Source organism: Pezoporus wallicus, unplaced genomic scaffold (genome assembly GCF_028554395.1).
Source record: "Pezoporus wallicus isolate ANWC-B61680 ecotype Strahan unplaced genomic scaffold, APGP_CSIRO_Pwel_v1 scaffold_7107, whole genome shotgun sequence".
Taxonomy (NCBI): Eukaryota; Metazoa; Chordata; class Aves; order Psittaciformes; family Psittacidae; genus Pezoporus; species Pezoporus wallicus.
In genome coordinates, this window is record NW_026642114.1 from 4,210,028 (window position 1) to 4,236,408 (window position 26,381).

General features: G+C 43.0%; 1 protein-coding gene across 1 annotated transcript in view; it reads right to left on the reverse strand.

Moving 5' to 3' along the window:
* Positions 1-23,784, reverse strand: part of COLGALT2 (collagen beta(1-O)galactosyltransferase 2) — a 53,413-nt gene extending 29,629 nt beyond the window's left edge. The window contains exon 1 of the mRNA XM_057426979.1: positions 23,506-23,784. Coding sequence (XP_057282962.1) covers positions 23,506-23,777 — 272 coding nt within the window. The 5' untranslated portion in view covers positions 23,778-23,784. The remainder of the gene's footprint in view (positions 1-23,505) is intronic.
* Positions 23,785-26,381: the final 2,597 nt, after the last annotated feature.

Below are 26,381 nucleotides of genomic sequence, written 5' to 3' on the forward strand. Positions count from 1 at the left end.
AGGTTGTGCTGGGTATCGGTCGACGGGTGGTGAGCGGTTGTATTCTCTTCCCTTGTTATTTCCTTTATCATTATTATTATTATTGGTGGCAGCAGTAGTGATTTGTGTTATACCTTAGTTACTGGACTGTTCTTATCTCAAACTCTGGGAGTTACATTCTTTAGATTCTCCACCCCATCCCTCCGGGAGTGGGGGAAGGAAGCTGGGGGAGTGAGCAAACAGCTGCATGGTTTCTGAGTGACAGGCTGGGCTTAAACCATGACACTGTGCCCTGTCTGCATGCATCATTAAGCATACAGTGCCTGTCTCCCAGCCCACCACCACCAGAGGTATATCTTTCACTTTTTACAGTTTTACATATACAATACTGAAATTCTCAGAATGTAAAAGTAGGTTTTGCAGCATGCCAGGAAAGAAAACCTAATTGCTCTCTACATCTTCCTTTACCTTCTCTGCCTTTCCCTGAACCTCACCTCTTTTCTCAGGTTACATTAACAGTCAAAAGCTTGTGTTACTACTTCAAACCAAGAACTCTCTTCTTTTGCTGATACACTGTAGTACTGGTATGGATCAAGAGACTTCTCCTCTGAAGCAGGAAAAGAAATATTGAGTACTTATTTCAGTATTATGTGGTTGAGACAAGTATTCTCCATTATTCCAAAGTGTTTAAGAATGTACCTTTCCAGACAAGAAATTTTTAGGAACTCTTGACTTAAAATATGAACGATGACTTCCCTTCTATTATGAACGGATTTTAATTCTAATCATATCCTACAAGACTTAATCAAAGTCATTTTAACACACAGAGAAACACTTTTTATTGTAATCCACATATTGTACAATTAAATGGCTACAAATAAAAGTAATTTTTCTTCACTTGCCCAGTGCAAGCTAACAAAAATAATATAAGAAAATAGGAAATGGAAACAGAATATTTTAAATCATGTCACTAAGTAGGAGTTCAAGCAGCAATAAGAAACACACCAAGTTAATTCTGGAGCAAAGGAACAATACACAATAATTGACCCTTTCTTGTGAAAATTTTGCTGATACACCACAATACAGACATTCTTCCTGAAGACTTTCAGCCATCTTTTCTTTTAGGCCACAGGAAATATAAAATAGGAACACAGTGGTTTGCATGTCAACCCAGACAAAGAAAAAGGAACAATGCTAGTAATAGTGGTCTTCAAGATGAAACCAAAATTTAGCATTTGAAGGTCTACTTCAAAGTAGGGAAGACCTGCAAGAGAAATGTAAGAACAGAGCATAAACTGTTCTTCCTACAAGCAAAGCGGCTAAGGATGCTTGGCCATTAAGAAAAATTTTAGAATCATAGAATAGTTAGTGTTGGGAAGGACCTTAAGATCATCTGGTTCCAACCCTCCTGCCATGGGCAGGGACACCTCACACTAAACCATCTCACCCAAGGCTTCGTCCAACCTGGCCTTGAACACTGCCAGGGATGGAGCACTCACACCCTCCCTGGGCAACCCATTCCAGGGCTTCACCACCCTCACAGGAAAGAACTTCTTCCTTATATCCAATCTAAACTTCCCCTGTTTAAGTTTTAACCCATTACCCCTTGTCCTATCACTACAGTCCCCAATGAAGAGTCCCTCCCCAGCATCCCTGTAGGCCCCCTTCAGATACTGGAAGGCTGCTCTGAGGTCTCCACGCAGCCTTCTCTTCTCCAGGCTGAACAGCCCCAACTTTCTCAGCCTATGTTCATAGAGGAGGTGCTCTCCACTCCCTTGATCATCCTCGTGGCCCTTCTCTGGACTTGTTCCAACAGTTCCATGTCCTTTTTATGTTGAGGACACCAGAGCAGGAAATGCTCAAAATAAAGTAGTCACTGAAAATCACTAGTATTTCATATTTTCACATCAGTCTCCCTCGAACTACCAACATTTACACACAGCTTGATGCAAACTGCTGAAAATAGAGATTTCTTTCACCTGCAGTGACCTTCACACTACAGCTCAACAACCTTCTCATGTTTGAAGAAATCCATTCAATCTGCTTAGTAGTTTACAATTGTCCTTTATCTTTCCCCATGTGTAAGCTTTCCCTTCAAGCTGCTAGGCAAGTGCAGCATAAGTGATAAAGACACATCACTGTCACATATCAGTAAGTCCCTGGGCGACATTCATTCTCAAATCAGACTTTCTCCTATTGAAAGCACAGGTATAAACTCAATGGAACCAAACTGCTGGGAGCTCCCACTAGCACATGAAGCAGGACTGGCAGGTTGCACTTGCTCTGCTAAGTGCTCTCAGCATCCTGCAGACTTTCTGCAAGTGACATGCAGGCTTCAAACCAACAGTCAGTTGCGGAGCAAGGAACAGACCCCAGCAAGAATGAATGAAAAAACCATCAGGCAACCATGACAAGAAGTCCCCAGTGGCCCTGAACTGCAAGGACATATATTGCATCACATGGTCACCCTCTAGCCTGGTTTAAACAAACCAGGGCTGCTCTACACCAGAAGTCATTACTTTTTGTTAGCAGCTTTTCAAGAAAAGCCCTGCACAGACCAGGCAATAGAACTGCCACCCCAAGTTATCTGCTTGAATTCAGATCTGCATTTAGGGCTGATTTCCATCCAGACCCTTCAGGTCTCCAGTGGACCAGAAATTCCTTTGCTGTTGCTGCAGGCTAAATAGGACTGTCAAATGGACAACAGCACCAAGCCTTCCAGACCTAGTCTCCAACAAGTTGCAATTTGCCTACATACTCAGGTGCAAGAAACATCACATAGAAACCTCAGCTGTAAAACATTTCATGAATGTGCAGCAATTTCTGAAAAAATGTGGCACAAATGCTAGGAGCTATCCTCCAGTTCAGCTGGTCTTGAAGACTTCTGAGGATTCAGGTACGTAGTTGCTGAGCAACAGTTTGCTGAATTCCACCTCTGTAGGCTTTTGGACAGTACAGAGCACTGTAACTGACTACTAAGCCTGCAGAGCTTACTGGAGGTCCTCATGCTTTTCTGCAACCCTAGTGTCCACCCCTTCTGAGAAGGGTCCTCGGATTAACAGCTGCAAGGAGTTAGAAAAAGCTGGGGCATACGTATGCCCCACGGGTACACGTCCATTCCACCAGAAGCGACAATCTGCATTTGCCCATGAAGGCTTAGAAAGCAGGAGTTACACGCAGGAAGAAATTCTGGACTCAGCCACCATCCCAAGTCAGGACTGCCCGAGTACAGCAGTCTCAAAGAGTCTCCCAGTAACAATACCTGCAACCACAAGAAGGATCCCATCAACTTCCAGGAGGCTGGAATTTTTAATTCATGCTCCTGGGACATGCAGGCCAATGAGCCCAGTGCAAAGTATTTTATTTCTGTTGCACCACCATATGGAAATGTTTAATCATGAAAGACATCAAAACAAAGTGGAGGACACCCAGCATTTGGCTGAAGAACTACTGGCCCTCTGCATAACCTGCCCTCCAACAGAAAAGGGCCAGCCCTCAGCTCCACTGTCTGCTGGCAATGTACACACTGGTATTCATTTATACCTTCCCTGTTCCAGCTCTGTATGCCTCACTTGCAGTGTAGCTGCTGAGAGAAATTAGCTTGGCCAAGCTAAGTTTTTTGTCCTGTACTTCACATGAGATCCAGGCACTTGCCTAGCTCACAAGCAAATCTGTAGGCAAGTTGGCCGTCCTCCTGCTGCTGGAGCACCTCCTCTTACACAGACCACAAAGCACTGACCAAGCCTTAGAGCTGTCCTAAGGGGCAACCAACTCCAATGTTTCTGGAAGCAGTACCTTTAAGAAGAATAAATTAGTCTGCAAGCAAGGAAAATGCTATTATTGCTTTTACAGCCAGAAGATGTGTCAATTAAAGGCTTTGTCTAGAGCACAGAACAAGGTGAGGCATCATTAAATCACCTAACAGACCACCAGTCTGCCTCCTCACACACACACCAGCACTGCTGGGCACCCCAAGCCAGCCTGTACAGGAAAAGCGCAAACAAGAACGCACTGGTAGAAACCAGGAGAAAACCTGGCCCAAGAGCTCAGATCTCTGGGTGAACACTGGAGACAGCACAGCTGAATAAGCTAGGACAAGAGCTTCAGATGCCATCTCATGGGCAAGTCACATCACAGCTGATACTGGATTTGCATTATTTATCCCATTTAACATCACTATGTGCTGACGCACATTCTTGGCCACTCAGGGGCATGGCTGGTAGGAAATGTCACAGCCTTCCAAGAAGTCACAAGGCTAATATCTCTCTCCAACCAAAGGAAAGCATTTCTGCTTTTTAAAACACTTCTGAAGCTCACTTGCAGTATCAAAAACAAGAAAAGGAACTTCAAAACACAACAGCAAACATCTGTGTACCAGATGCTCCTGGGAAGACTAAAGCCCGAAACTCACCTAACACTATCTTCAGGTCCTTCCAAAGATATCCAAGTTGTTTACAACAGCTGCTACTGATGGGAGCCACATGAAGTAAACTGAACACACAGCTAAAAAACAATCATGACACACATCCCAGGATGTTGCTGCTTGCCATCCGGTAAGGCAATTAAAGGGCACAATGGGTATAGGCTAGGACAATATGTCTTTAAGGCAAGGTATGTGCACTGGCTTTACAGTCTGCATTAACATTATAAACAATGAGGAACCGTACAGAAAAGAATGCAGGAAAAGTACAAATAAATACATAAATTAATAAAAGTTCAACATCGATCCAACTGGACAGTTACTGTTGCCAAATGATAAAACGGCAAATGGCTACAGAACTTTCATCTCTGCAGCAGAGGTTTACCCAACCAGCAGGATAACCATAGGAGGGGAAGATTTGGGAATCAGGTTGCCTCTTTAGCTATTGCTCAGTACCTACATGTGGATAAGCCTACATCTTGCATTGTATTGCACTCACCATCCAGGCCTTCAGGGACTTACTTATGCCTTCACAGACTTGATTAGTTCAGTATCCATTCCCAAGCACTTTGCTAAGTCCAGGAAGCTCAAAGTCTTTGCCACATTGTGTCTTTCCTGCACTGTTAAGCTAAGTTTGACATTTGAGGCCCGACTTCCCATCTGTGCCCATCTTCTGAACAGTCAGGAGACCCTCCTCTCCACCACCTATGTTAAACTCGGTCTCTACCACCGTCCAACCATGCCAAGGTTGTACACGGGGCCAGCCAGGGCTATGACTGAGATGCAGTTTGTTCCTCTAATACTCCACTAAGTAGCATAGCCAAAGGCTAAAGCACCCTAGGTAGTCACAGGGTCAGGAATAAAAGATTTTTGCCTCTTCATGGGTTATCAGAGCTTCAGAGAGCACCCTTAAAAAGGAACACAGCCAGAAACATTCATGTCATTTAACTTCTTATATTCTGGGATCAAGGAATCAGCAATAAAAAAAAAGCAAAACCAAAGTGTTAATGCTGGAGATGCAACCAGCACTTCTCTCCCAGAATAAGCCACACCCCTAACACTTTAATAGCCCAACCAATGCATAATCCTTAAGAACCTACAGGACGAAGTTAATCATATGCAGCATGTGAAGCATATCAATCAGACTGTACACTTCCCTTAATTTACTACAGATTTGCAGCAAACAGTGACTTTCATTGTCCTCTCACTGGCACAGGTTTCACTTGACATAAAGGAGTTTATGCCAAATTTTGCTGTCACCAACATTAAACTAAGGCTTACAGTCATTAGCAAGTTATTTTAAAGTTAGGCTTTGCTGAAAGCAGCATGGAACTTGAGACTTCATAATTTTGGCCTAATCCTTCTCTAGTAGTCAGTTACACTGGAAAATAGACATACTCTGAGTTGCATGGAATGGCACAGTGCTTCAAAATAAATGGATTATGTCGTATTTGCTGGCAAATTTACCCATAATTAAGTAAGACATTAGAAAAACAACTCTGCAGCCATGCAGGGGAAAAAAAAAAAGTAAAAAAAAAAAAAAAAATCAACCTTTACATGTGAAGTAGAGACTTTTCCTGTATGCCATTTGTAATTTTGTCCATGACATTTCAGATGAAGAAACAGCTGAAAAGGTGACTATCTCATAAGCTGAGATGGTTCTAAATATGGGGGGAGAAGAGAGAGGAAAAGGGAAACACTTTGCTAGCATGAAATAGTCACAAATTAAAATTTACTGAATTTTACCCATGGACACATTTTACAGCATTCTCACCTTGAATAGCTAAGTGTACCCATCTTCAATGTACTCTGGGAATTAGGCAATATGAATCAGACAGGCTAGAGGGTATGCCCGGAGGCGCCCAAAATCCATAGCAAAGGCCTCAACCTCCCCAAGCACTCCATTGAGGCAGCATTATAGCTTCATTTTACAGACAGGGAAACAAAGGCAAAGAGATTAGTGGATTTTCACAAGTCACAAAAAAAAGGAGTGGGTGTCAGGGCTGGGAATGATAAAACAAGCCTACACCCCTTCCAAAATATACACTGAAATAAGCTATAGATACCCACCTTTTGTAGAGCAGTTTACTTAACACATTCACAGAGTATTCGTCAGATGAGTGGTAAATTTGTGGCCATGGCAATCTCAACAGTTTTTCCTTCATGATGCTTTTAAACTCCTGCAAGCTTAAAGGCAAAAGTCTCTCTTCTTGACCAAGCATTTTGCCTTCCTCACTGAAAAAAAACCTGGGTTTTGGGGGATGTGGCTCTAGATTCTTTTTCTTTTTTTTTTTTCTTTAAGCAGTGAAGCACTTGTACTACAGAGGAGGAAAAAAAACACAATAAAACATCTCCAGGATTAGAAATACTTTCACATGCTTCTAAAACAAGTGGATGACTTGACCAAGGAGCTGAGGCCCTGACTCCAGCCTGTACAGTGCTAAACATGACTTAATACTGCTGTAGTGTCTCAAATTTAGGCCCAAACCTGTTGAGTTCTTTGCTCAACAGACTGCATCCTTTGCTGACGTGGTGATGTCTCCCCAGCTCCAGGCTCACAGGCACCAGGCATGTGGATAATAGAGGGCTGTGACTCCAAGTTGGTTTATTAATGGCCTTTCATTGTTTTGTACTTCCAACGGCGTGCTTCTAAGCAAGCTGTCAAACCTGGCAGGTAAACCTCTGTTCTTGCTGCCTGAGAACTCAGTTGGCAGGAGGAAATAAATAAAAAGAAGAGAAAAGGTTTTCTGTCATCTCAGCACAGAACAACATGGTCCTCTGAACTAACACCTCAAACATTAACAACCCCAGCACTAGACGCAGCTGTGTGTAAGCAAAGCATTTCTACTTTTAAGCTCCAAATACTGTGGGCTAGCTAAAATTTCTGAGTCTAAATCTTTCATTTGCAATGCCCTCTTTCACTCACAGCTGGAGGAATGCACGCAGCTTCTCCTATGGAAGGAGGCATGGGCACACGTGCAAGACACACACATGCAGGACACATGGCTACTGGTTGGTGAACACACATGAAATACTACGGGTGCTAAAATCAGAACACGTTTTCTATATTGGAAAAGACTAAGTCTAGACTTAGACTGATGGAAAACTGGTGCTATGCTGATGGCTCACTTAAAGAGAAACTGAGTTCTCAGCATTTCTCCAATCTTGTAAACTAACAGCTCTGCAGCCTTCTGTAAGTAATGCTGTGTATTTCTCACCCCCAACTGAGGAAAAGGGATCATGAAAACAAAGTGACATTTAAACAAAGTATGGGATTGCTTACATTCCAGTACACAGCATAGCAATTCTCATTTCTGCTGGTCTGTCCTCTTTGTGGGGGTTTCAGGAAATGTCACTGGAAAGGTGCAAATTTCAGGGAGAGCAAAACACTGAAGACTGCATCAGCACATGTGGTAAATGTACACAGAGAAGAATGCAAATAAACAATCTGTTTTAATTACTCAAGGTTTAATCTTGACCACAAGTGCAGTTTCAGGATAGCTAATTTCTTCTCCTTCACTGCCAGGATATAAACAAAAGAGAGGAAATGGGCACTTAGTTAATCTCAGTAATAATTTCCTAGTAAATTGACTGGGTAATTGGAAGCCCCATAAAATACATGTATGACTTTATTTTGTTCCCACCTATGCCATTTTCAATGTGAAAGAGTCACAGCTTTGATACATCAATTGCAGCAGAAGTGCAGAAGATAAAAGTGTTTTCTAATCTCAGTGGAGAGACTCCCACACACATCTGCAGGCATTAGACTTGACTGTCCCAGCAGGGACATGCTCTGACCCAAAGAGCCCTTGCACGCATCACAGCACTTGTCCAGCAGCATTCTCATGCTTGGACATTTGAGCTCCCTGGGGCTTCGAGACAATTTCAAAGGCTGGGAAACTGGATTTTTTGAATACCTGATAAGCCCACCAGAAGGCACTGCTGTGATTGAAAGAGCAGAGAAGAAAGTGACCGCCCAGCTTTAATAAACACACAGTCCCTTAACTGAGTGTGCCGGAAAATGATCCCAGGCTCTCTCTCAGTGATAAACACCATCATTACCATGATCCCAGCAGTGCAACAGAGAATAATAGATGATATGTAATACCTGTCATATGTATTACAAAATATGTATCCACTTCATATAAAACAGCATATGCTGGTTTTAGAGACTTTGGGTTTTACACAGAGATGTGATGTACAAGGAGACAAACTGAAACCAAATTGCTTAATTTATTTGCTGACACTTATTTTCTTAGAAGTTATGTTCAAAGGTGCCCAATAAATCGTTTAATCTGACCTATTACATACCATAGGGCAAAGTGTCACTTAATGTCCCCATAACAAAAATTTTAGCATCACCTCTTTGCCAAGCAAAAAACAAAAATCTCCAACACACCCCCCAAAAAACAACAACAAACAGAAAAAAAACCACAATCTTTCATTTTCATTTTTATGGTTTTCATCTCTAAACTGTCCCAGGCCCTTTTTCTGAAATCTTTCAAATCTTCCATCAAGAGTTCCGTCTAAAATCCATACAACAGCAGCAACTGATGCGCAAAATCAGCTGCAACTGTCATATAAGTAACTGGCCACTAGAGGGATTTCTTAAACGAGATAAAGGTAATCAGCTAATTTCCTCTTGGAAAAACTGAGACACTAGTTCTGTCTCATTCAAGAAAGTCATTCTGCACTCTCAAACATCTACCAGTTTCTCAGTCACTGCCTGGGAAACTGACAGAGCAGATAACAGGGTTTCTAAGCTTCATGGCCACTGAGGATATTTTCAGTTAGCATCCCATTTCTCAGGCTCCAAACCTAACCACCAGACAGGCAGCCAACACCTTAACAAACCATTTCAGCATAAACTATTTTTGCCCTGCAGCAGTTGAGTAGAACTTTTGTTTTAAAATGTTTCATTAACCTATTCAGATCATGCAACCCAATACAAGATCCTGACGCAAGCTGAAATCTCAGATTCTTTGGCTCCATGTTTGGTTTCTTCCAAGTATATTCTTAACTTTTATGCCAGAGTTAGCACAGCTTTATAGCTCCGTGTTGGCAGTTCAGGAGACCCGGAAGAAATACACCCTCCAGAACAGAAAAGTCTGGAGTTTGGTCCAGCTATGTGCCTGAACTGTTACAACCAGATGTTTCTATCTATGAGCTGTCCCAAAAGCGTATGTGTAGCATGCAACTTGGACTCATGTTCTGCAGTAGCAACAGCAGCTGGTCAGATTTGTCAGGCAGGCGATTACTTCTGTTAGATGTAATACGCTATTACTTTTCCTTCGAGATCTCACTCTATTGGAGAGGTAAAAATAATTGAGACTTTTCTCCTCAGCAAATCTCCTCTGTGGTACACTGACTTTACACTTGCTAACACTTGTGATTTAAATCTATCTGCTCTGCAGCGGCTGGGCAGTCTGCATTCAAATAAGGATGCCGTCTATAATCCAAGTGCAGCAATAAATGATGCACCTTGCAGAAGACAATATAGCAAACCTGAAGGTGACTGAAGCTCTCCACAGGTAGCAGGATCAACCAATACCATTGTACTGGCTTTACAATATGTTGGAGGGTAGAAAAGAAGTTACTGCTTTCCTCAGCCCCAGACTACCTTTGAACACATATTCCTCCCCCCTTAAATTTGCATCACATTTATAGACAGATGTAATGTTTGTAGTGAAAGCTGCTGGAAACACCAGCTTGATTCTTGTTCTATAAACCAGAGCCTCCTTCAAGGCTCAGGTATTAGGCAAAAAAATCCTGGCAACAGCCTTAGTCTGTGTGAAGTCAGAGCACGGTTCTGCCAGCAGACAGCTATGAGCTCACTAGTCTGAAATAACAACTCATTGACAAAACTTTTTGTGGAAGCAACAACTAACTTGTTTGTGTGAGAAAAAAAAAAAGGGGGAAGGAGGGAGCATGGAAGCATGTGTGTGCAAGGACTCATAAAAACATGTATCACAAGCCCACTCCCCCACTCCATGACTTAAACAATTATAATTTGCATTGAAATCCAGTTTTAAGGGAAAAAAAAAAAGGCATTGTAAAAAATCATAAATTGAGAAGGTATTGAGCAGCAGTGACGTTTTCATATTCCAGTCACACACACCAAGCTTTTTTCAGATTAGTGTTTTGAAAAATGAGTGTAGTTAAAATGACAGCCAGAGCCAGAGGGGAAAAAAAATATTTGAAGAGGAGAAAGACCCAAAAGCGACTATTACTCTCTGCTAAACCATTTAGAAGAGTCCGGATCAGCTTCTCCAGAACCCTGGAGCCAGTCATCTCAGACAACTAAATAGAAACTCCACCCAGAACTTCCTACTGAAGAAGCATGTATCATTTGGAGCAAACACCAACTGCATCCAGAAACTGATTTATGCGAGTGAGTCAAGTAAATTTAATGGCATAAGACTGGGAAAACTGAGCATAGTGCTGGTCTACTACTCTGTTGTTCCTTGCTTGGTTACAGGGACTGGTTATGCTGATGCCTCTTCCTAACAGCTACCAGGACTGCACATTTCATTTCAGGCACAAGGAAATTTTGAGCCTTTTATTTTGCAAGGAGAACATCAGGCCTAAGACCCTACCAGCCCCTGGCCTCTTCCTCATTTTGTCAGCTCCATAGAACACTTTGGGGTCTGGAACAGTTGCACTCTCCATCCTTGCCCCTAAAATAGACACTAACAGGGTACACATCAACAGCACAAAAAAGCACACAGCACTTGGCTCCTATCAGCAACAGGCCTCTTTCTAAACCTCCAGGACTTGAATAATATGCTCACATCTCAGTTTGAAGCAGCCTGAAACTCCCAAGACCTAACCCTGGCTTATACTGTTCTGTACAGCAAAAAAGAACATAAGGAATTCACTTCTACCAACATCTCACCTCCATCTGACAGCACTGAAGAAGACAGAACCAAGCCAAACTATGGAAGCTATAAAGTTCCAGGCATTAATTCCAGTATTACCAGAAACTCCATACATACACTAATAGAGAATAAAATACCAAGTCAACACCAGCCTTCTTTCCAACTCCGCTGGTCACACAGAATCCAGCAACAATTCAGATTTCCAAATCTTACTCCTATCCACAGTCACCTAAAGAATCCCAGGGGGAATCATTCTGTGTAACACACACTCCACCATTATAAGCCCCTTTTCTCCATCTGTAGGATCTGCACAGGTCAGAAATGACTGGAGTTCTCAAAGTCTTCCACTCCCAAGATGTAACTTCAATTCAAAGCCTCATGTAGTGAGGGATCATGTTCTTAATGAAAGATACTACCAGACTTTGGTCCTTATTGACACTACTCCTTCTCCTGACTTTTTCAGTCTGGACAAACATAAATCAGTAAAAAAGGTCCCTGAATATTTCGTTTTAAAAATCTGAAAGCTAACCTCCAAGCTATTCCAGCTGTAGTACGAGGAGGTCCTTCCTGTATATCAGAACAGAATACATAGCTGCTCACTGACACCAACCCTCTTTCCATCTCCTGTTGCTGTGGTTTACAAGACCTGCAATTGCTTCAAACACCAGCCTCAATTACAACTATCAGACCCACCCAAAAAAGAACACACTGCATTGACAAATGCAGAAGTAAAATAAGTATAAAGGCTATTGCTTAAAAATGTAGCAATAAGATGGGGCTCTTGAACCAGGATTTGGTTGGAGTTTGTACTATAAGCATTCTAAGACACAGAAACCTTCTCAAATGATAGAAGAAGGGCATAACACCTTGGTCACCACTGGGCAACAAACCCCTCAATTCAGTAGCAGCAGAATCCAGCAGTTACCCAAGTGCCTGGACTGTTAAATTTCCTAGCCATAATCAGAAATAATGGATAAGCTGTATCATAAAGGAGAAAATAAGGTGCAGCCTTCCTGCTGACCACAGACTCCTTTCCAAGCCTTCAGGCTTCATTGAATTCAACAACCTTGAAACAACACATTCTCCAATTATATATAATCCCCTGACCCACCCGTAATCCTCCTTGCACACAGTAGAGCAATCTCAAAAGTAAAACAGCGCATAAGGCATTATCCCCCAATGGCAACAGCTTCCTACCCAAATATGTGGGCCCTGCACAATTCCAATAAACACTGGTTCTGAAGTTTGAATTTTGTATGCCCAAACCCTACCACCATCTCCATTGCCAGCCACAGGAGCACTTCTCACAGTAACAGAGAAGCTCAAGCTCCTGACTCCTATCCCTGATCCACAGAGATTTCTAGAGAAAATCTGAACTTCCCCTCTGTTTTTTGTGCCTTTTCAGGCTTCATTTTCTAAGTCCTAACACCAACCCTAATTTCAGTTATTCCTGCAGGAGAAATTCCCAAACACAATACTAATCTTCATCAAAGACAACATTTTTACCAAATATTAACCTTATAATAGTTGAGGTCAGGGACTCATTCCTAAACTATTAGGCCCTCAGCAAGGTAAACAGGCTTCCCAAACCTTTTTTCCTAAACCTTAAAACCACCCCACCCCTAGGTACTAACCTTAATCCCAGCCAGGAGATGGGTCTGTACAGAAAACTTCATGCAGACACTTTAAGGAGCTTCAGCAGTCTCTAATGGGACAGCTTTCTCCTCACTGGTTCTCCAAATCCTATTTGTGTTCTGCAATTGCAGAACCACCACCAAAGAGCCTTTGTAATGTTGTCAGAGTACCAGGTTTCCAGCCTCTCCCTCCTTGTGAGTCTTCATCCACTATTCTTTCAAGGGGGTCTCTAGCCATACCTCCTTCATTGTAACGCAGGGGTTCAGGACCTTTGTTCCGGACAGTCTCTCCGAAGATCCTGTTTTCCTTCCATTCATCCTCTCTTAAGGACACACAGCCGGCTCACCTGCTCCCACGGCTCTTTCACCTCCCTACCCAGCGCCTGAAGAGCACACCTCCCCCATGCAAGGCCAACACCAACATCATACTGTACCAACAACATAAGAACACAAAACACAGTTTCAATGAACCAAGTAACAAATCAGGCACTTCAATTCTCCTTTTCCCAATCCTTACCAGTAATTCTACGTAAGAACTGAGGAGACGTAAAACGCAGTCATCAGATCCTGAAGACACCAGAACTCTTTTTAATCCCTCTGTTTTCAGAGATGAGAATGAGAAAGCATGAGGCTTGTTGCTTTCCAAAATAAAAACATAAGCCTTTGCCCTAGTCATATAGTTCCTATGCTGAGTTTTCCTCTTTCAATATGTCTTTTTTGTTAGGATTCTTGCTATTCCAGTGTAGTGGCTTGTGCTTTTCACTTAGTTTTAAATATTTTTGTCACTCTCCTGATGGGTTACAGAGTCAATTACAAGTTCTGGTTAGACTAGGAAGGGACATTTCATTTCAGAAGACTTTAAGAGCAAAAACATACCCTCAATAAACCTCAAGGGGAGTTAACAGCATTAATAGGCATACCAGCTTTGAAACTCCACTGAGCAGCAAATCTGCAGCTATAACTCAGGATCCTGGGATTTCACACTGAAGACAGTACCTTGGGACAGTACCGCACCCACCCTCCATCACTCCTCCCCATGGGCTGTGTCACTGTTGCAGCATTTATTTATCTTCACACACGGAGCTGCAGCTGGGAGGTATAGCTACCCCAAAAAGTCACTTCCCTACTGGCAAGCAGCAAGATGAAGCAGCCAAGGACCACACTCCAGCATGCATCACAGAAAACAACTAACCAGCTGCAACAAGCTGAGGCAGTGCAGCCAAGGTCAGTGCTATATGCACCTCTTTTCTCTGCAGCAAATATTAAATCACCCTGGCTTCTTTCCAATGAGCTTTTAATCTCACTTAAACACATTGGTTTGTTTTTCTTGATACAGAGATAACATAACATCCCTGCATCCTCACATAAACCAGTAAGTGATGACAACTGAAAGGGAATAGTCTTGCTGCAGAGCTTCATAGGCCACATTCCTCTTTGCCCCTAGACATAAACTATAGGAATGGAAAAGGTTTCTCATCCCTTTCACTTGTTGTCTTAACGCTCACACTTCCTGGTTAACCTTTTTCTAGGACTTGCCACAAGATGGCTTTTGACTATCTAAAGACACAGTGCACGCAGTAGTCCGACTATGGGAACTTGCTTATGTTCACTTGGCTGAAACCTGGTGGGGATGGATTCAAACCAATAAACTGGAAAAGAAAAAAAAAAAGAGCATTCAAGCATTTGCATTTGTCAGAGTTCAACATTTAACTTCCACATCACAATTAGCAGTTCAATGTATGAATGCTGGAAAACAGCCTTTTCCTCCAATTTTCCTAAGTAACTTGTAAGGCCAAAAATGATTGAAAATACTGAGGAAATAAGTAAAAAACCAGCCTTAAATTCCTATTCTATTCCCAAAGGTACCATGCAGCATTTGCTTTAAGAGCAGCTGTTAAGCAAGTAGCAAAACCAAGATTCTGATCTGTGAACTGAAGAGATAAACCAGCTGCTCTCAGGGTCAGGATATAAACTAACAATTCACAGTTATTGAACCTAGTTTTTGCCACTGGGCAAAATTCAAACCAGACTGCAGCCATGCATAACCTTTCCTCTGCAGAGGGATCAAAGAGCAAAAACAAGCAAACAATCCTTCTAGAATTAAGGGAAGTCTGTACCCTGGGGAGGAGGGGGAATAATAAATCGTATTTTTCCTCCTTACAGGGAAAAAAAAATCTTAAGAAAAAAATAAATTCCTTATTGGAACTGAAGCCTTACAAAACTAATGTGAAAGAGCTTACTTATATGAGACCTACCATGGCACTACAGTTTACATGGACTCCCACTACCTTCTGCTTTGCCATGCAATTTAGATGCTCATGAGCCCCAGGGCCCAAGGTGGGGACAGCCTTAAACTTAATGCATTTTCTGGTTCAGATCAAAACCTGCTTATTTTTAGAAGAGGTGCATTATTCCTATCAGTGCACACAGAACGAGAGGGAAACAGACAGAAACCTGTACTACAAGCACACGGGCACTAGGGAAACACTGAAGCTGACATCTCCAGCAGTGACAGTGTTTTAAGAGTCCCTGGAAAAGGAGCAAGGACAGACTTTGTTGTAAACATATTCCCATCCCAAAACAACACCATAGGCTTTCATGCTGTTTTACCTGACAGTATATTTACATATTAGTAAAGGGGAAAGACATATTGACTATGTAAATGATTGGTCAGAATGAAAGCAGAAGATAAACCACCCTTCACTCCTTAATAACGAGGTGTTATTTACCAGTATGTCTTACAGCTATCTCAAATAATCCCAAAGAAACATAAGAAATACTGTATTAATGTAATTCCAGTCCTCTGCAGTGAAACTCCCTATCCAGTCTCTGGTACAAAATTAAATCATTCATTTAGCAGTGCCATATGTGTCAAGAAGAGGATCAACACATTACACTACAAAACATTATCATAACCAAAATGGCTCTTATAAAACCTTGGTATATGATTTCAAATGGAGTTTGGTCACTATAGTAAGCTAGAAAAAGTTTAAAATCACCACATATTTATTGAGTCCTCCATTAACTTACCAGGAATAAAACCAGAGTCATTCTACAGTAACAAAAGACCAAGGTGTCCAAGAACACCGATGGATAGATATCCATGTGCATGCGTGCACACATGTATAATGGAAACCAATCATTTCTATGTTTAAAACCTGGATTCAGGCCCCGAATGAAGCAAATAGTGAAGTTTCATTAAAAATAAATAAATAAATGTAAAAGTCCCTTTTTCTTTACTGATAAGCCTATTAGCAGTGCCACAAAGCTGTCTGAAAGAACTGGACATTCTGCCAGAAGATGGCAAAAAATCCACCCCGTAGTGAAAATAAATTTTGTTCTTCTAGCCTGAAGTTTTTATGCATGTGAGCCCCATTTAGATATAATCGACCCTTGGCAATGCGGATCTTCAATGTACATTATGCTTCAATAAAATAAAGGAAATGAGATGCACATAAACATGTTGAAATAATATTATGTCTGAGATATCATCCCACAGGAAGGAAATTCCAGGTTCTGACAGACAGCACCCTGCATCAGCTCAGACCTCTCTCTACTCTGTAGCCCATATGGTCTTTAGGAAGTTCCCCAGGACCAAAGAATGACAGTGAGCACTGGCTATGGGCAGCTCCCAATGTTCTGCACACCATGTGTATCACAGATCTAGTTTTAGAGAATCCCGATCTGGTATGTGAAGACTTTCAGTTTCAGGGGACTGAAACAAATAATTGCAGCTGTTGTGATACTTTACACAGAAGATCAAAACCACCCTTTGATCTGTGGTTCAGCATGCATCCTGAGAGGCAACAGGTCTAGCTGTCCTGCTATCCCCTTCAGTCCCTCAAGCAGAAGCTCCTTCTTTTCCTGTCTGAAGGCAGGCCCATGCCATACCTCCCAGGAACCAACCACTCTCCAGTTATACTCAAACACCTGCAATTTCTTCCTCAGGAGTCTGATAAGCAGTGACCAGGGAGCCTTCTGAAAAAAAAAAAAAACCACACTCAATTTAGCAGAAAGAACACAAAAAAGTAAAGAAAGCTACTGGAACAAAAACTACTAGAACATCAAATCTTCGTGCAAGTCTTGTTTTTATCCCAAAGGTTTTCCCCCCAATAGACCCACCCTCAGCCAACATAAATTTCCTTGCCCGTGACTACCACATGGGAACAGGTTGCCCAGAGGTTACGGACTCTCTCTCCCTGGAGATACTAAAAACTTGAATTCAAATGGTACTTGGCAACCTTCACCTGAGCCTGCTTTGAGTAGGGGTTGGGACTAGACAATCTTCAGAGGTGCACTCTAACCTTAACCATTCTAAAATATCCATGCATGGGATACTCCAATTGGAGAAGCACTGAGAAAGGGAAGAGGCTTTTGTTCCTGTAATAACGGGATGACAGTAAGAATTAGGCAGGCTTCCCCTGCTTCCAGATTCACCAGAATTTGAGCTGCAATAGCTTGTATGCTAGGAACATACAGGTGAAACTGGCATTTTTTAAGGGGCAAATTAACTCCAGCACTTTACAACCAACACTGGTTGCGGTTGGTCCTTTGACACATTCCCACAGCTGCCTTCCACTTCCCCCACACTTGAACGGGCCTCAAAAGACATGACAGTACACAAGTGCACTTGACAGACACCACCCTTGACTGGATGGGGAATCCCAAACTGGGGCAACAGGCAAATCAGGAATGAAGTATCTTGCCCCAGGCAGGAATGAATTGGATGACACCTTGGGGCCTTTTCACCCCTGCTTTGTACATATTATAAAAAAAAAAAAAAAGAAATCTTGAAAACTAGTTCTCCTTTCTGAACTTTCAAAGCATCCAAAGTCTTGTAATAAACAACAGTCTCTGATACTGAACTTTGTCCTGCTGTTTTTCTGTGACATCTGTTTGACATCTAGCCTCTAAACACAACACCTGCATTACAAGGCATCAGGTAGACAATTACACAAATGACAGACATGGACAGACATGCAATAAAAGGGCAGACCTGCCTCAAAACATAATTGCCAAAAAATAGCTGACAAAGTAATGGCTGCATTTTCAGAGATATATAGCATGTAGGTTTCAAAAATAAAATTTAAAAAATAATAAAAAAACACAAACACACACAATGTATTATATTCACTAGTCTTACATAATTCCTACACATTTCAAGTCATATTTACTATATAATCCCCTCACCTCTAGAGGGCCACTTATTCATTTTATGAAAGATCCCAATACTCACATTCATGTCTAGTATGATGTGTGGGACAAAATGATCTTTAATGGCATCAAAAAGATATGAGAATCTGTCAATTTGTGAGCACAGTAGGAAAAATAAAGAAACTACTGCTACCAAGTAAACTGCCATCACACAGCTGATGCTGCTCCTATCATTCCTCTACAGAACAGCAAAGATTTTAGTGGAAGAAAAGTTCAAGTCTTGCCATGCAGACCTCAGTGACGCACAGCAGTAATTTTCAGCTTCCCTTCAAAGGATTCTACTGAACAATTTCATGATGTCATTTGCTTAAGTTTGCCAAGACTTAGGTGAGGGTGACAGACCCAAAAGACAGAAAAAAAAGTTATTGCAGATATTGGGATAGAATAATTTCTATAGCTTCCCCTGATTTTCCATTTCCTACATAAATTTAGCACACCTCAGTGTAAAAAAGACCGCAGTAAGTATGAAGAATCAAGAAATGTCAGTTATGAATACTATCTCCAGTCTTAATAATTCAAGAATCTTATGTCGGTTACCTCGATTTTCTAGCTGCAGAAATTGGGGAAGAAAGTTTAAGTATTTTGCTCCCATTTTTTCTTGTAGTCATCCAAATGTAAGTTCATTGGAAGAAAGTCTCTATGCATCTTGTACACCATAAACATCACCTTAATCATAACTCCAAGGCTATGCAAGTCCCATCTCACTCTTAGGCCCACTTGGTCTATGTTATTAAAACTATATAGTAAATAAATTCAAACATCTACAAATATGAATGGGAAACTGAAATCCCACAAGTTTAAGTGACAAGCCAAGTGAAAAGTCAACTTAATTTTCCAAACCAAAATTTTAATATTGCCATGTGGAACTCTCAGCACAACAAGCAAATTTTAAAAAGATGCAAAACACCAATGGACTGAAGCAACAGACAAAGCCAGCAGACTGGAACTTCAGCATTCCTCAGTGATTAATACTGACCACGAAGATTAATGTGACCTTGCTACACAAATGGAAACAAGGACAGAAAACAGCACATTTGAAAGCCAACACTACCCAGTGAGTAATAACACCCACCACAAAAGTTTCAGACGATCCCTGCATCTTACCAGAAACTGTCCTCTATGTAAAATTTTTCACATTAGAAAAGTAAACTGTTGAAGAATAAGAAAATCCTCAGATACAGTATCACCAGCTGGTTCTAGACTAATAATACGTAATTATGAAAGTTAATTGTTATACTGATCTCATCAATATCTATTTTCATCTACAACTAGTTCTTATATGTTGAAACCATACGCTCACTGGAGCCAGTGTTACAGTATATCCACCGATCTCTCGTCTGGGATTTATTCCAGCTTTCCACCAATCTCACCTATCATTTATTATTATTTCTGAAATATAAGCATACTGTGAGCTGCAAAGGAGGCACAGATTTTCAAGCACAAAAGAACCTAATTATTGCTTCCAAGCACCAACTCATTCATGCAGACACTTAATCCCCAGGTCTTTTCAGATGAGGGGGCAGATGGCCACAGCTATGAACTATTGGGTATTTAAAGATGAAATTACAGACAACTTTCTTTGCTATACTGTCACTTAATCTGAGGCTAAGAAAAGTGTAAACCAGTGTGATAAACTGCTGAATACACATGCTTTCACTTTGCCAACTACAGCCAAGATGAACCTGTCTGACAAACACTCCTTACCTGTCATTGAATGGGTGTCATTGAGTCAGCATAGCTAATGTTCAAAACAACAAAAAGAAAGCAACAAAAAAAAAACAAAAACCCACAACCCCAAACCATCCAAAAGTGGCTTGGGGCATGCTGACTATCACTTCCAGGTCTCTTTTTTCCAACATAAAGAAGAACATTTTTCCTTCCCTTTACAGTTGTCTAACACCAACACAAACAATAGCGCAAGTGTACCTAATGTGCCCAAGATTCCTAACTCAGCTGGGCTGGGTTCGCAGCACAGCCTCATAGACACAGCCTTGAGAAAAGCTAAGCCCACCCCGGTAAACACACCAAGCACGGCCACACAAGGAACGTTACTAGAATAACTTTCCCTAGCTGAAAAATAGGTTGACATAGATCCAATAGCCATGCTTTCTTAAGGCTCTCCACTGTTGCTGAGCATTAGCCTATTTCTCACAGTGTTACATATTTTTCAGCCAAATGCTGGCTAGGGTTTCCACAAGCACCTGAGGGGAGGGCTGTGACCCCTTCCTCCTTTGCCAGAGGGGCAACTTCCATCTCCAGCATTACTGTTCCACAGCTACACATGCACCAGCTTGAAGAACAGAGAGGGAACCTGGGTTCTGCTAGTAAAGTGGGGAGTCTTTGTTGTTCCCACCTCAGTGGCCAGTACCAAAAGGCTCACAGACAGGCTGCCTGTGGCCAAGTCTACCCCAGCAAGTTAAGCAGGGCCAGTACAGAGCAGCGTTTCACAGAAATTCACACCATTATGTTATCAGTACAATCTTAAGATGATTCAGTACCTGGATGAGCCTGCACCCACACTGGTATTCTGACAAAAGGATGGCTGGGGTTAATACAGGCCAGCGACCATCCACAGGAAGCAGTTTGGATGCAGCTTCTCAATTCTTGAGGGGTGAAGGAAGAAAGAAAGGAAACATTTAACTGAAAGGAGTTGAGTCACAACATGCCAGTTGGCCTCAGACCAAACGGCCTGCTCAATTCATTAGTAGCCAGCAAGTCCTTCTGAGGTTGGTCACTACCTCAGCAACTGAAGAAGTCAGAATTAAGACCAAAGGGAAGAAGAGAGCATGAGAATGTCCAGCATACACCTTTTGCTCAGTTTCAGGCTGACGAAGATGAAGATTAACTGATACAGGCTACAAAAAGCAAATTTAGTGTTTGCTTCAAACTCGTTCATAGTCTTTTAACCCATCTTTACTGTCACTCATAAAACTTCCACCCTAGAAATCTGAGGAATCCACTGCTGAATTTAAGCCCTTAAGCAATTCAGAGAGCATATGGGAGTTAAGAGATGATATATGTTTTTAATTTTATTTTGCAAGACCTACACTTAGGCTTTTTAAAATGCTGACTTACTCAAGAAAACTTTGAGGTAGAATGTAAGTGGCAATGAAGTAATGCAACTTTTTGCCACTTCACTGCTCTTCACACCAAGCTCTCTCAGCAATGCAACACCAAAGGGACACAGGTAAATCATGGAATTTATGTGTTGAAAGGACTCGTCAGGCACAAAGTCTGAAATGCAGTGTGCTTCCAGAAATAGATTATATTGTTTCTTTTGTTCTCAAGAGACTCAATAGATACTGTATGTGAGCTTCCTCTTGGTGGGTACTTTGTGTCCTGAGCATTCTCAGCACTGAAAAAGCTCAGGTCATACCGGGCAGCTGAAGTGAACAGGACTAAACCTCTCCCAAGGAATCACTTCCTCCTACAGGCACTGATCCATCTCTCTGGCAACTCGGAGCACCCACAGAAGTTGCTTTTCAGCAGCCATGACATTCTAATCATTCTAATTTTATAAAGCTTGGCATTTTCAATAACAGATTTTCCAGTTCAACCATGCCTTGTGTCTGCATGCAGCCCTCTTAAATGGAGTGATATGAGAATTTTAGCGTATTTTAAGTTATCTTACACTTGATATTATTTCATGAACAGTGCCCACAAACACTTTCACACAATATTGCAGAGACCTTAAGTAAGGATAAAGGAAGCAATGTACTCAAAATGCTCTGCTCGACTTCAAAAACCCCCAAACTTATTCTGCACTTCTACACTGAAACGCATTTCAGAATCCACCCCTGCTTTGGTGATCAGGTCTGCACTTACTGTGCATTTTATAACACTATGTTTTATAAACACCAAGCTTTGCTGAATCCATGGTACAAACCACATGTAGGTTCAGGTAACATCTACTCTTACACTTGTCTGCTGTGATGAAATCCAAAACAGCAGAATTCCTATTAATATCAATGAAACAAGAGTCACAGACCTACACACAGATGAGTCCAGCATTCAGTCACTGCCATATGCCAGCTTGTAAATCCACAGTCACATTCAGGATGATATCACAATCTGGTTTGTGCACCCTAAATTCGAAACGGGGAGGGGGTGGGGTTGGGAAGGGAAGCAAAAAAAGAGCCATCCATGATTATACCAGCCCCTGCCTTCTGCAAAGACCTGAAGAGTACTTGAAGATAAGCAACAGGCGTGTTCCTGAAGCAGGCACAGAAACATCTAATGCTGCCTGCTTAATGACACTTCAGTATCAGTGATGAGGGGCCTCCCCGCATTCCTTTATACAAAGTAAAACTGAACTTCAGTGACTTTTGAAGGTAACAGGAATCTTCCCACTAACTTAAGTGAACTCTGGATAAGGCTCTACAGCATCACTTCCTATTTTATACGATTACCACACTTGGGTCTTCCCAATTAATTTCTGTTCCTCCAACATTTATGTCAGGTTGAAAGATGGTTTGTTTTGTTTTGTTTTTCTTTTTACCCTTACATAAAGGCAGACTAACCAGCTCCCATATTGGTCTAATTTCTCCATCCCGACACACATTTGACTGCCACAGCTGCCCCCATGCTGCGACTTCTGAATACATCTTTGAATCCATCTTTCAGACTACAGCCTTGCAACAACGCTCCTTTTCAATGCCCATCAGCACCTACTCAGCAGGGCTACCCTCCAGCCCTGGCAAACCCTCACCATCTCCCCACAAAGCCCGGTATTTACCAGCTAGGGAGCGAAACACCGCTCTCCCACCCCTGCTTTTCGCTTCGAGTCGCGAGTTCTTCGTGTTTGCGGATCTGGACAAATGCTAAAGCGACGAATACTCCCAGGCTTCAGGCCAGCTTCGCTCGAAAAACCTCAGCTCGCTATCACACTGCGTACCGCTGCAGCAAAGCCCTCTCTCCCCCCGCTGCCGTGATGCCGTGCGACCGTGTTCTCAGAACACGCGGGTCGTGGAGCCGCTCTCGGGAGGACCCGGCATCCCTCGCCCAGCTGCCGGGTGGGAGAGCTGTTTCCCGGCGTGCCAAAGACAAACGCCGGCTCTCTAGCTCCAACGGTGGGAGCTGCGCCCTCCGTGCCTCTGCCCCGGCTACCTGCGCTGCGCGGAGGCAGGACGGCCCTCTCTCCCGGTGGAGAGCGAGAGGGGACGCCCGGAGGAGCTGAGGCATCCGCTTCCCGCTTTTTCCGCACGGCAGTGCCTACGGCTCCCCGCAAAGCCCCCTCTCGCCGACGGGAGCGGGAGTCCCCCGCTAGGAACAAGCGGGGCTAGGGAAGCCGGGGCTCTACTCGCTCCCTGAGGGGCCGCAGGGTCCAGGCCACAGCCCTGCGCCGAGGTCCCTCAGCTTTGCTTCGCCCCCTTCCCCTTACCAGAGGGCTATCCTGTTCTTGGGGTAGTGCAGCCTCTCGACGCAGCCGAGGAAGTGAGGCAGTGTGTGCGCCGCGTTGCGGGCGATGATGGCCAGGAGCACGGTGGGCTTCTGCAGAGCCGACTCGGGCAGGGGCTGGGGCTCGGGCTCGGGCTCGGGGCTCGGTGGTGGCGGTGGCTCCGGGGGCAGGTTGGCCCCGCAGCCGCTCAGCAGCAGGAAAAGGAGGAGGAGGGTGAGGAGCCGGGGGTCGAGGGGCCCGGCGCACGCAGCCATGATGGGCGCGAGGAGCCGCGCCAGCAGTGCGGGACTGCCTCTGCAGCGCGCCCAGCACGGCGGGGAGGAACAGGAGGAGCAGCGTCGCCGCCTGCCCGCCCGCCCGCCCGGCCCCGCGCCCCTGAACCCGGCCCTCGTGGCCAGCACAGCCCAGCGCTCCCCTCCCGGCACCGTACGGCCCTCCCTCCGCAGGCTGCAGGGGCGCTGAGTAGGAAGCGGGGCGCGGGGGGAGAGACCGGGTGAAGATCCTCTTCTCCCCTCTCCTCCAGGCAAGCCCAGCCGGTACGCACCTGCGCAAGTTCGGTCCGGTAAAAGTTGTAAAACCTGCATTTATCAACCGAGTTTTTAGGTTGGAAAGAGCCATTTGGCAGTTCCTGCTATAGCCTACCCTCCAAGCACTGATGCTAATGCAAAGAGATCTTAGTTTGCTGCTTACGTGAAGATCTCGCCCTCATCTTTCCCGCCCATTAGGGATAGACTTTTTATGTCAAAAAGTATTTTGCAAATATCCCCAGGATGACAAAACAGGCTCACACACCGTCAGCATTCTACACTGCAGGAGGGATGTGGAGGGTGCAGTTCTCCAGCTGGAATATTGCTGAAATTAAAACATTCCCTGTATTTCACTGACTTGTCCACTATAGGAACGTTCCCATGAATGGAGCGACAGCAGTTAAACAACAAAATAAATAAAACACGTTACAGCAATTAAAATTATTGGGTCATGATCTTGAAAGGGGCATAGTAATCTCCGCTCTTTCAGAAGTTAATAGGATTTGGGCATGTTAAATCCTTTTCAGAATGAAATCTCTAATTAACTCTAAGGACCCCATCACAGTCTATCCGGTTTTTACTGTGAGTAAGTAGCTCCTGCAGCTTGCAAAGATTCACTTTAAGCAGGCAGCACTGTTGTCTGTGTGCTCGCAAGACTCAGAGGAAACATTTAGCAAACAGACAATTGTTTAGCAATTATCCCTGAATTCATTGTGAATTGTTTGCAGCCCAAGCATCATATATATAGTTCATGTGTGCAGTGTTCTTTGTTTACAGAACATGATTTATCACCCACACCAAATTATATTGTCTCAGTTTCCTGACCAGATGACTCTCCACAAAACTAGTGCAAAAAGAAACTTCCCAGGAAAACAGTTAACTTCAATAAAAAATCTACAGAGGACAAATCATCTGCACTAAAATTTGAGAAGCTTCTGTAATTTGTAAGCATCTTCCCCAACAATTAATGAAAATATGTTCCTCCAGTTTGCCCTTCACAACACCTTTATAATTTGTCCTTATAGAATGATACATTAATGAGGCTTTTCTTTCATGGTTAATTTGCCACATGTTGCTTTTATGCTTGGATTCATTAACCAACTAGAAGGAGCAGCTTTGTAGTCTGTATGAAGTGATTAGGATTTTGCAGGAGCCAGCCAAATCCACACAATGCCACTGTCTCCCATGAGACCACTTGCATTTGGAGGATGGGGAGTAATGCTACTGAATTATGCTTGATGTGGAAGGCTGAGAGCTGTTTTTTTCCACCCACATGGATCCAGGGATGTTCAAGCTGGGTCACAATCCAATTTTTAGGAGGTTGCGTGGCAGCTTTAGGAGAAACATTCACCTCCTGTAACACCTCTTTGCCATGACTCCTCTGAAGGTGCAGGTGCAACAACACAGTCTGTGTACCGAGTGCTCCCCTCGCAGGTGAGGGAATGTAGGCACAGCTTTCCCCTGTAGCCCAGAGCCACCGTGGCCAAGTCAGGGTCAGGGCCAAGCAGAGACTTTCCCCCCAGAAACAAAGGAAGATGTGAGAGGCAGAGACTGCAGAGCCATGGCTCTCTCCTACATGCAAAGCAAAGTGTAAAGGTAAAGGTGCGATCCACACATTATTGCAATCAGCATGTTTGCAGAAGTTTGAGCATGCTTTTAAGCTTGTGCAGCTCTTGATGCCTTCAGTGAAATCAAAAGTACCTTCGTGTCTTTTCAGACTATTCCCTTCTTTTTTGTTTTGTGAGCGGCACCAGAATCGTAACAATTTGCTGGGGGCAAAGACAATGCCTTCAGCAGCATCCTACAAATGGTAGTTTTCTCTTCAAAACAATGTTCCCCTCAGTCACACAACTCACTTTGCTGGCTGCTTCATACTGGTACACAAAAGAAAAAAATCTGGCCTTACCCAGGAAAGAGAACAGTAGATGCCTGAAACATGAGATGCCTCTCTATGCGTAAGAGAAAGGAGACAGTTCAGCTTAATTTCTTACTCCCAGCCACAGAGCATGGGTAAAAGTTAGGAAAGTTCAGGTAAACAGTTATCCTTACAATTCATGTCATTCTTATATCTATAAATGCATATATCTTTATGTGTATATACAAAGAAATCTATGCATTTTGACTTCTTCATCAGTGGCCAAAGTTATATCCTGTATTTTTTAAAGGCAACACTCAGTCCTGCTTTGACAGGACAATTAACTACTTTGTGGTGAAATATTCTAGCTTTGAAGAAGAAACAGCTTTTTGCAGATGTCACATAGAAATAAATTTAGGCCATTTTTTTCACCCTTCTCTAAATATCCGTGGCAAACAAGAGCAGTCCAGTTGTGA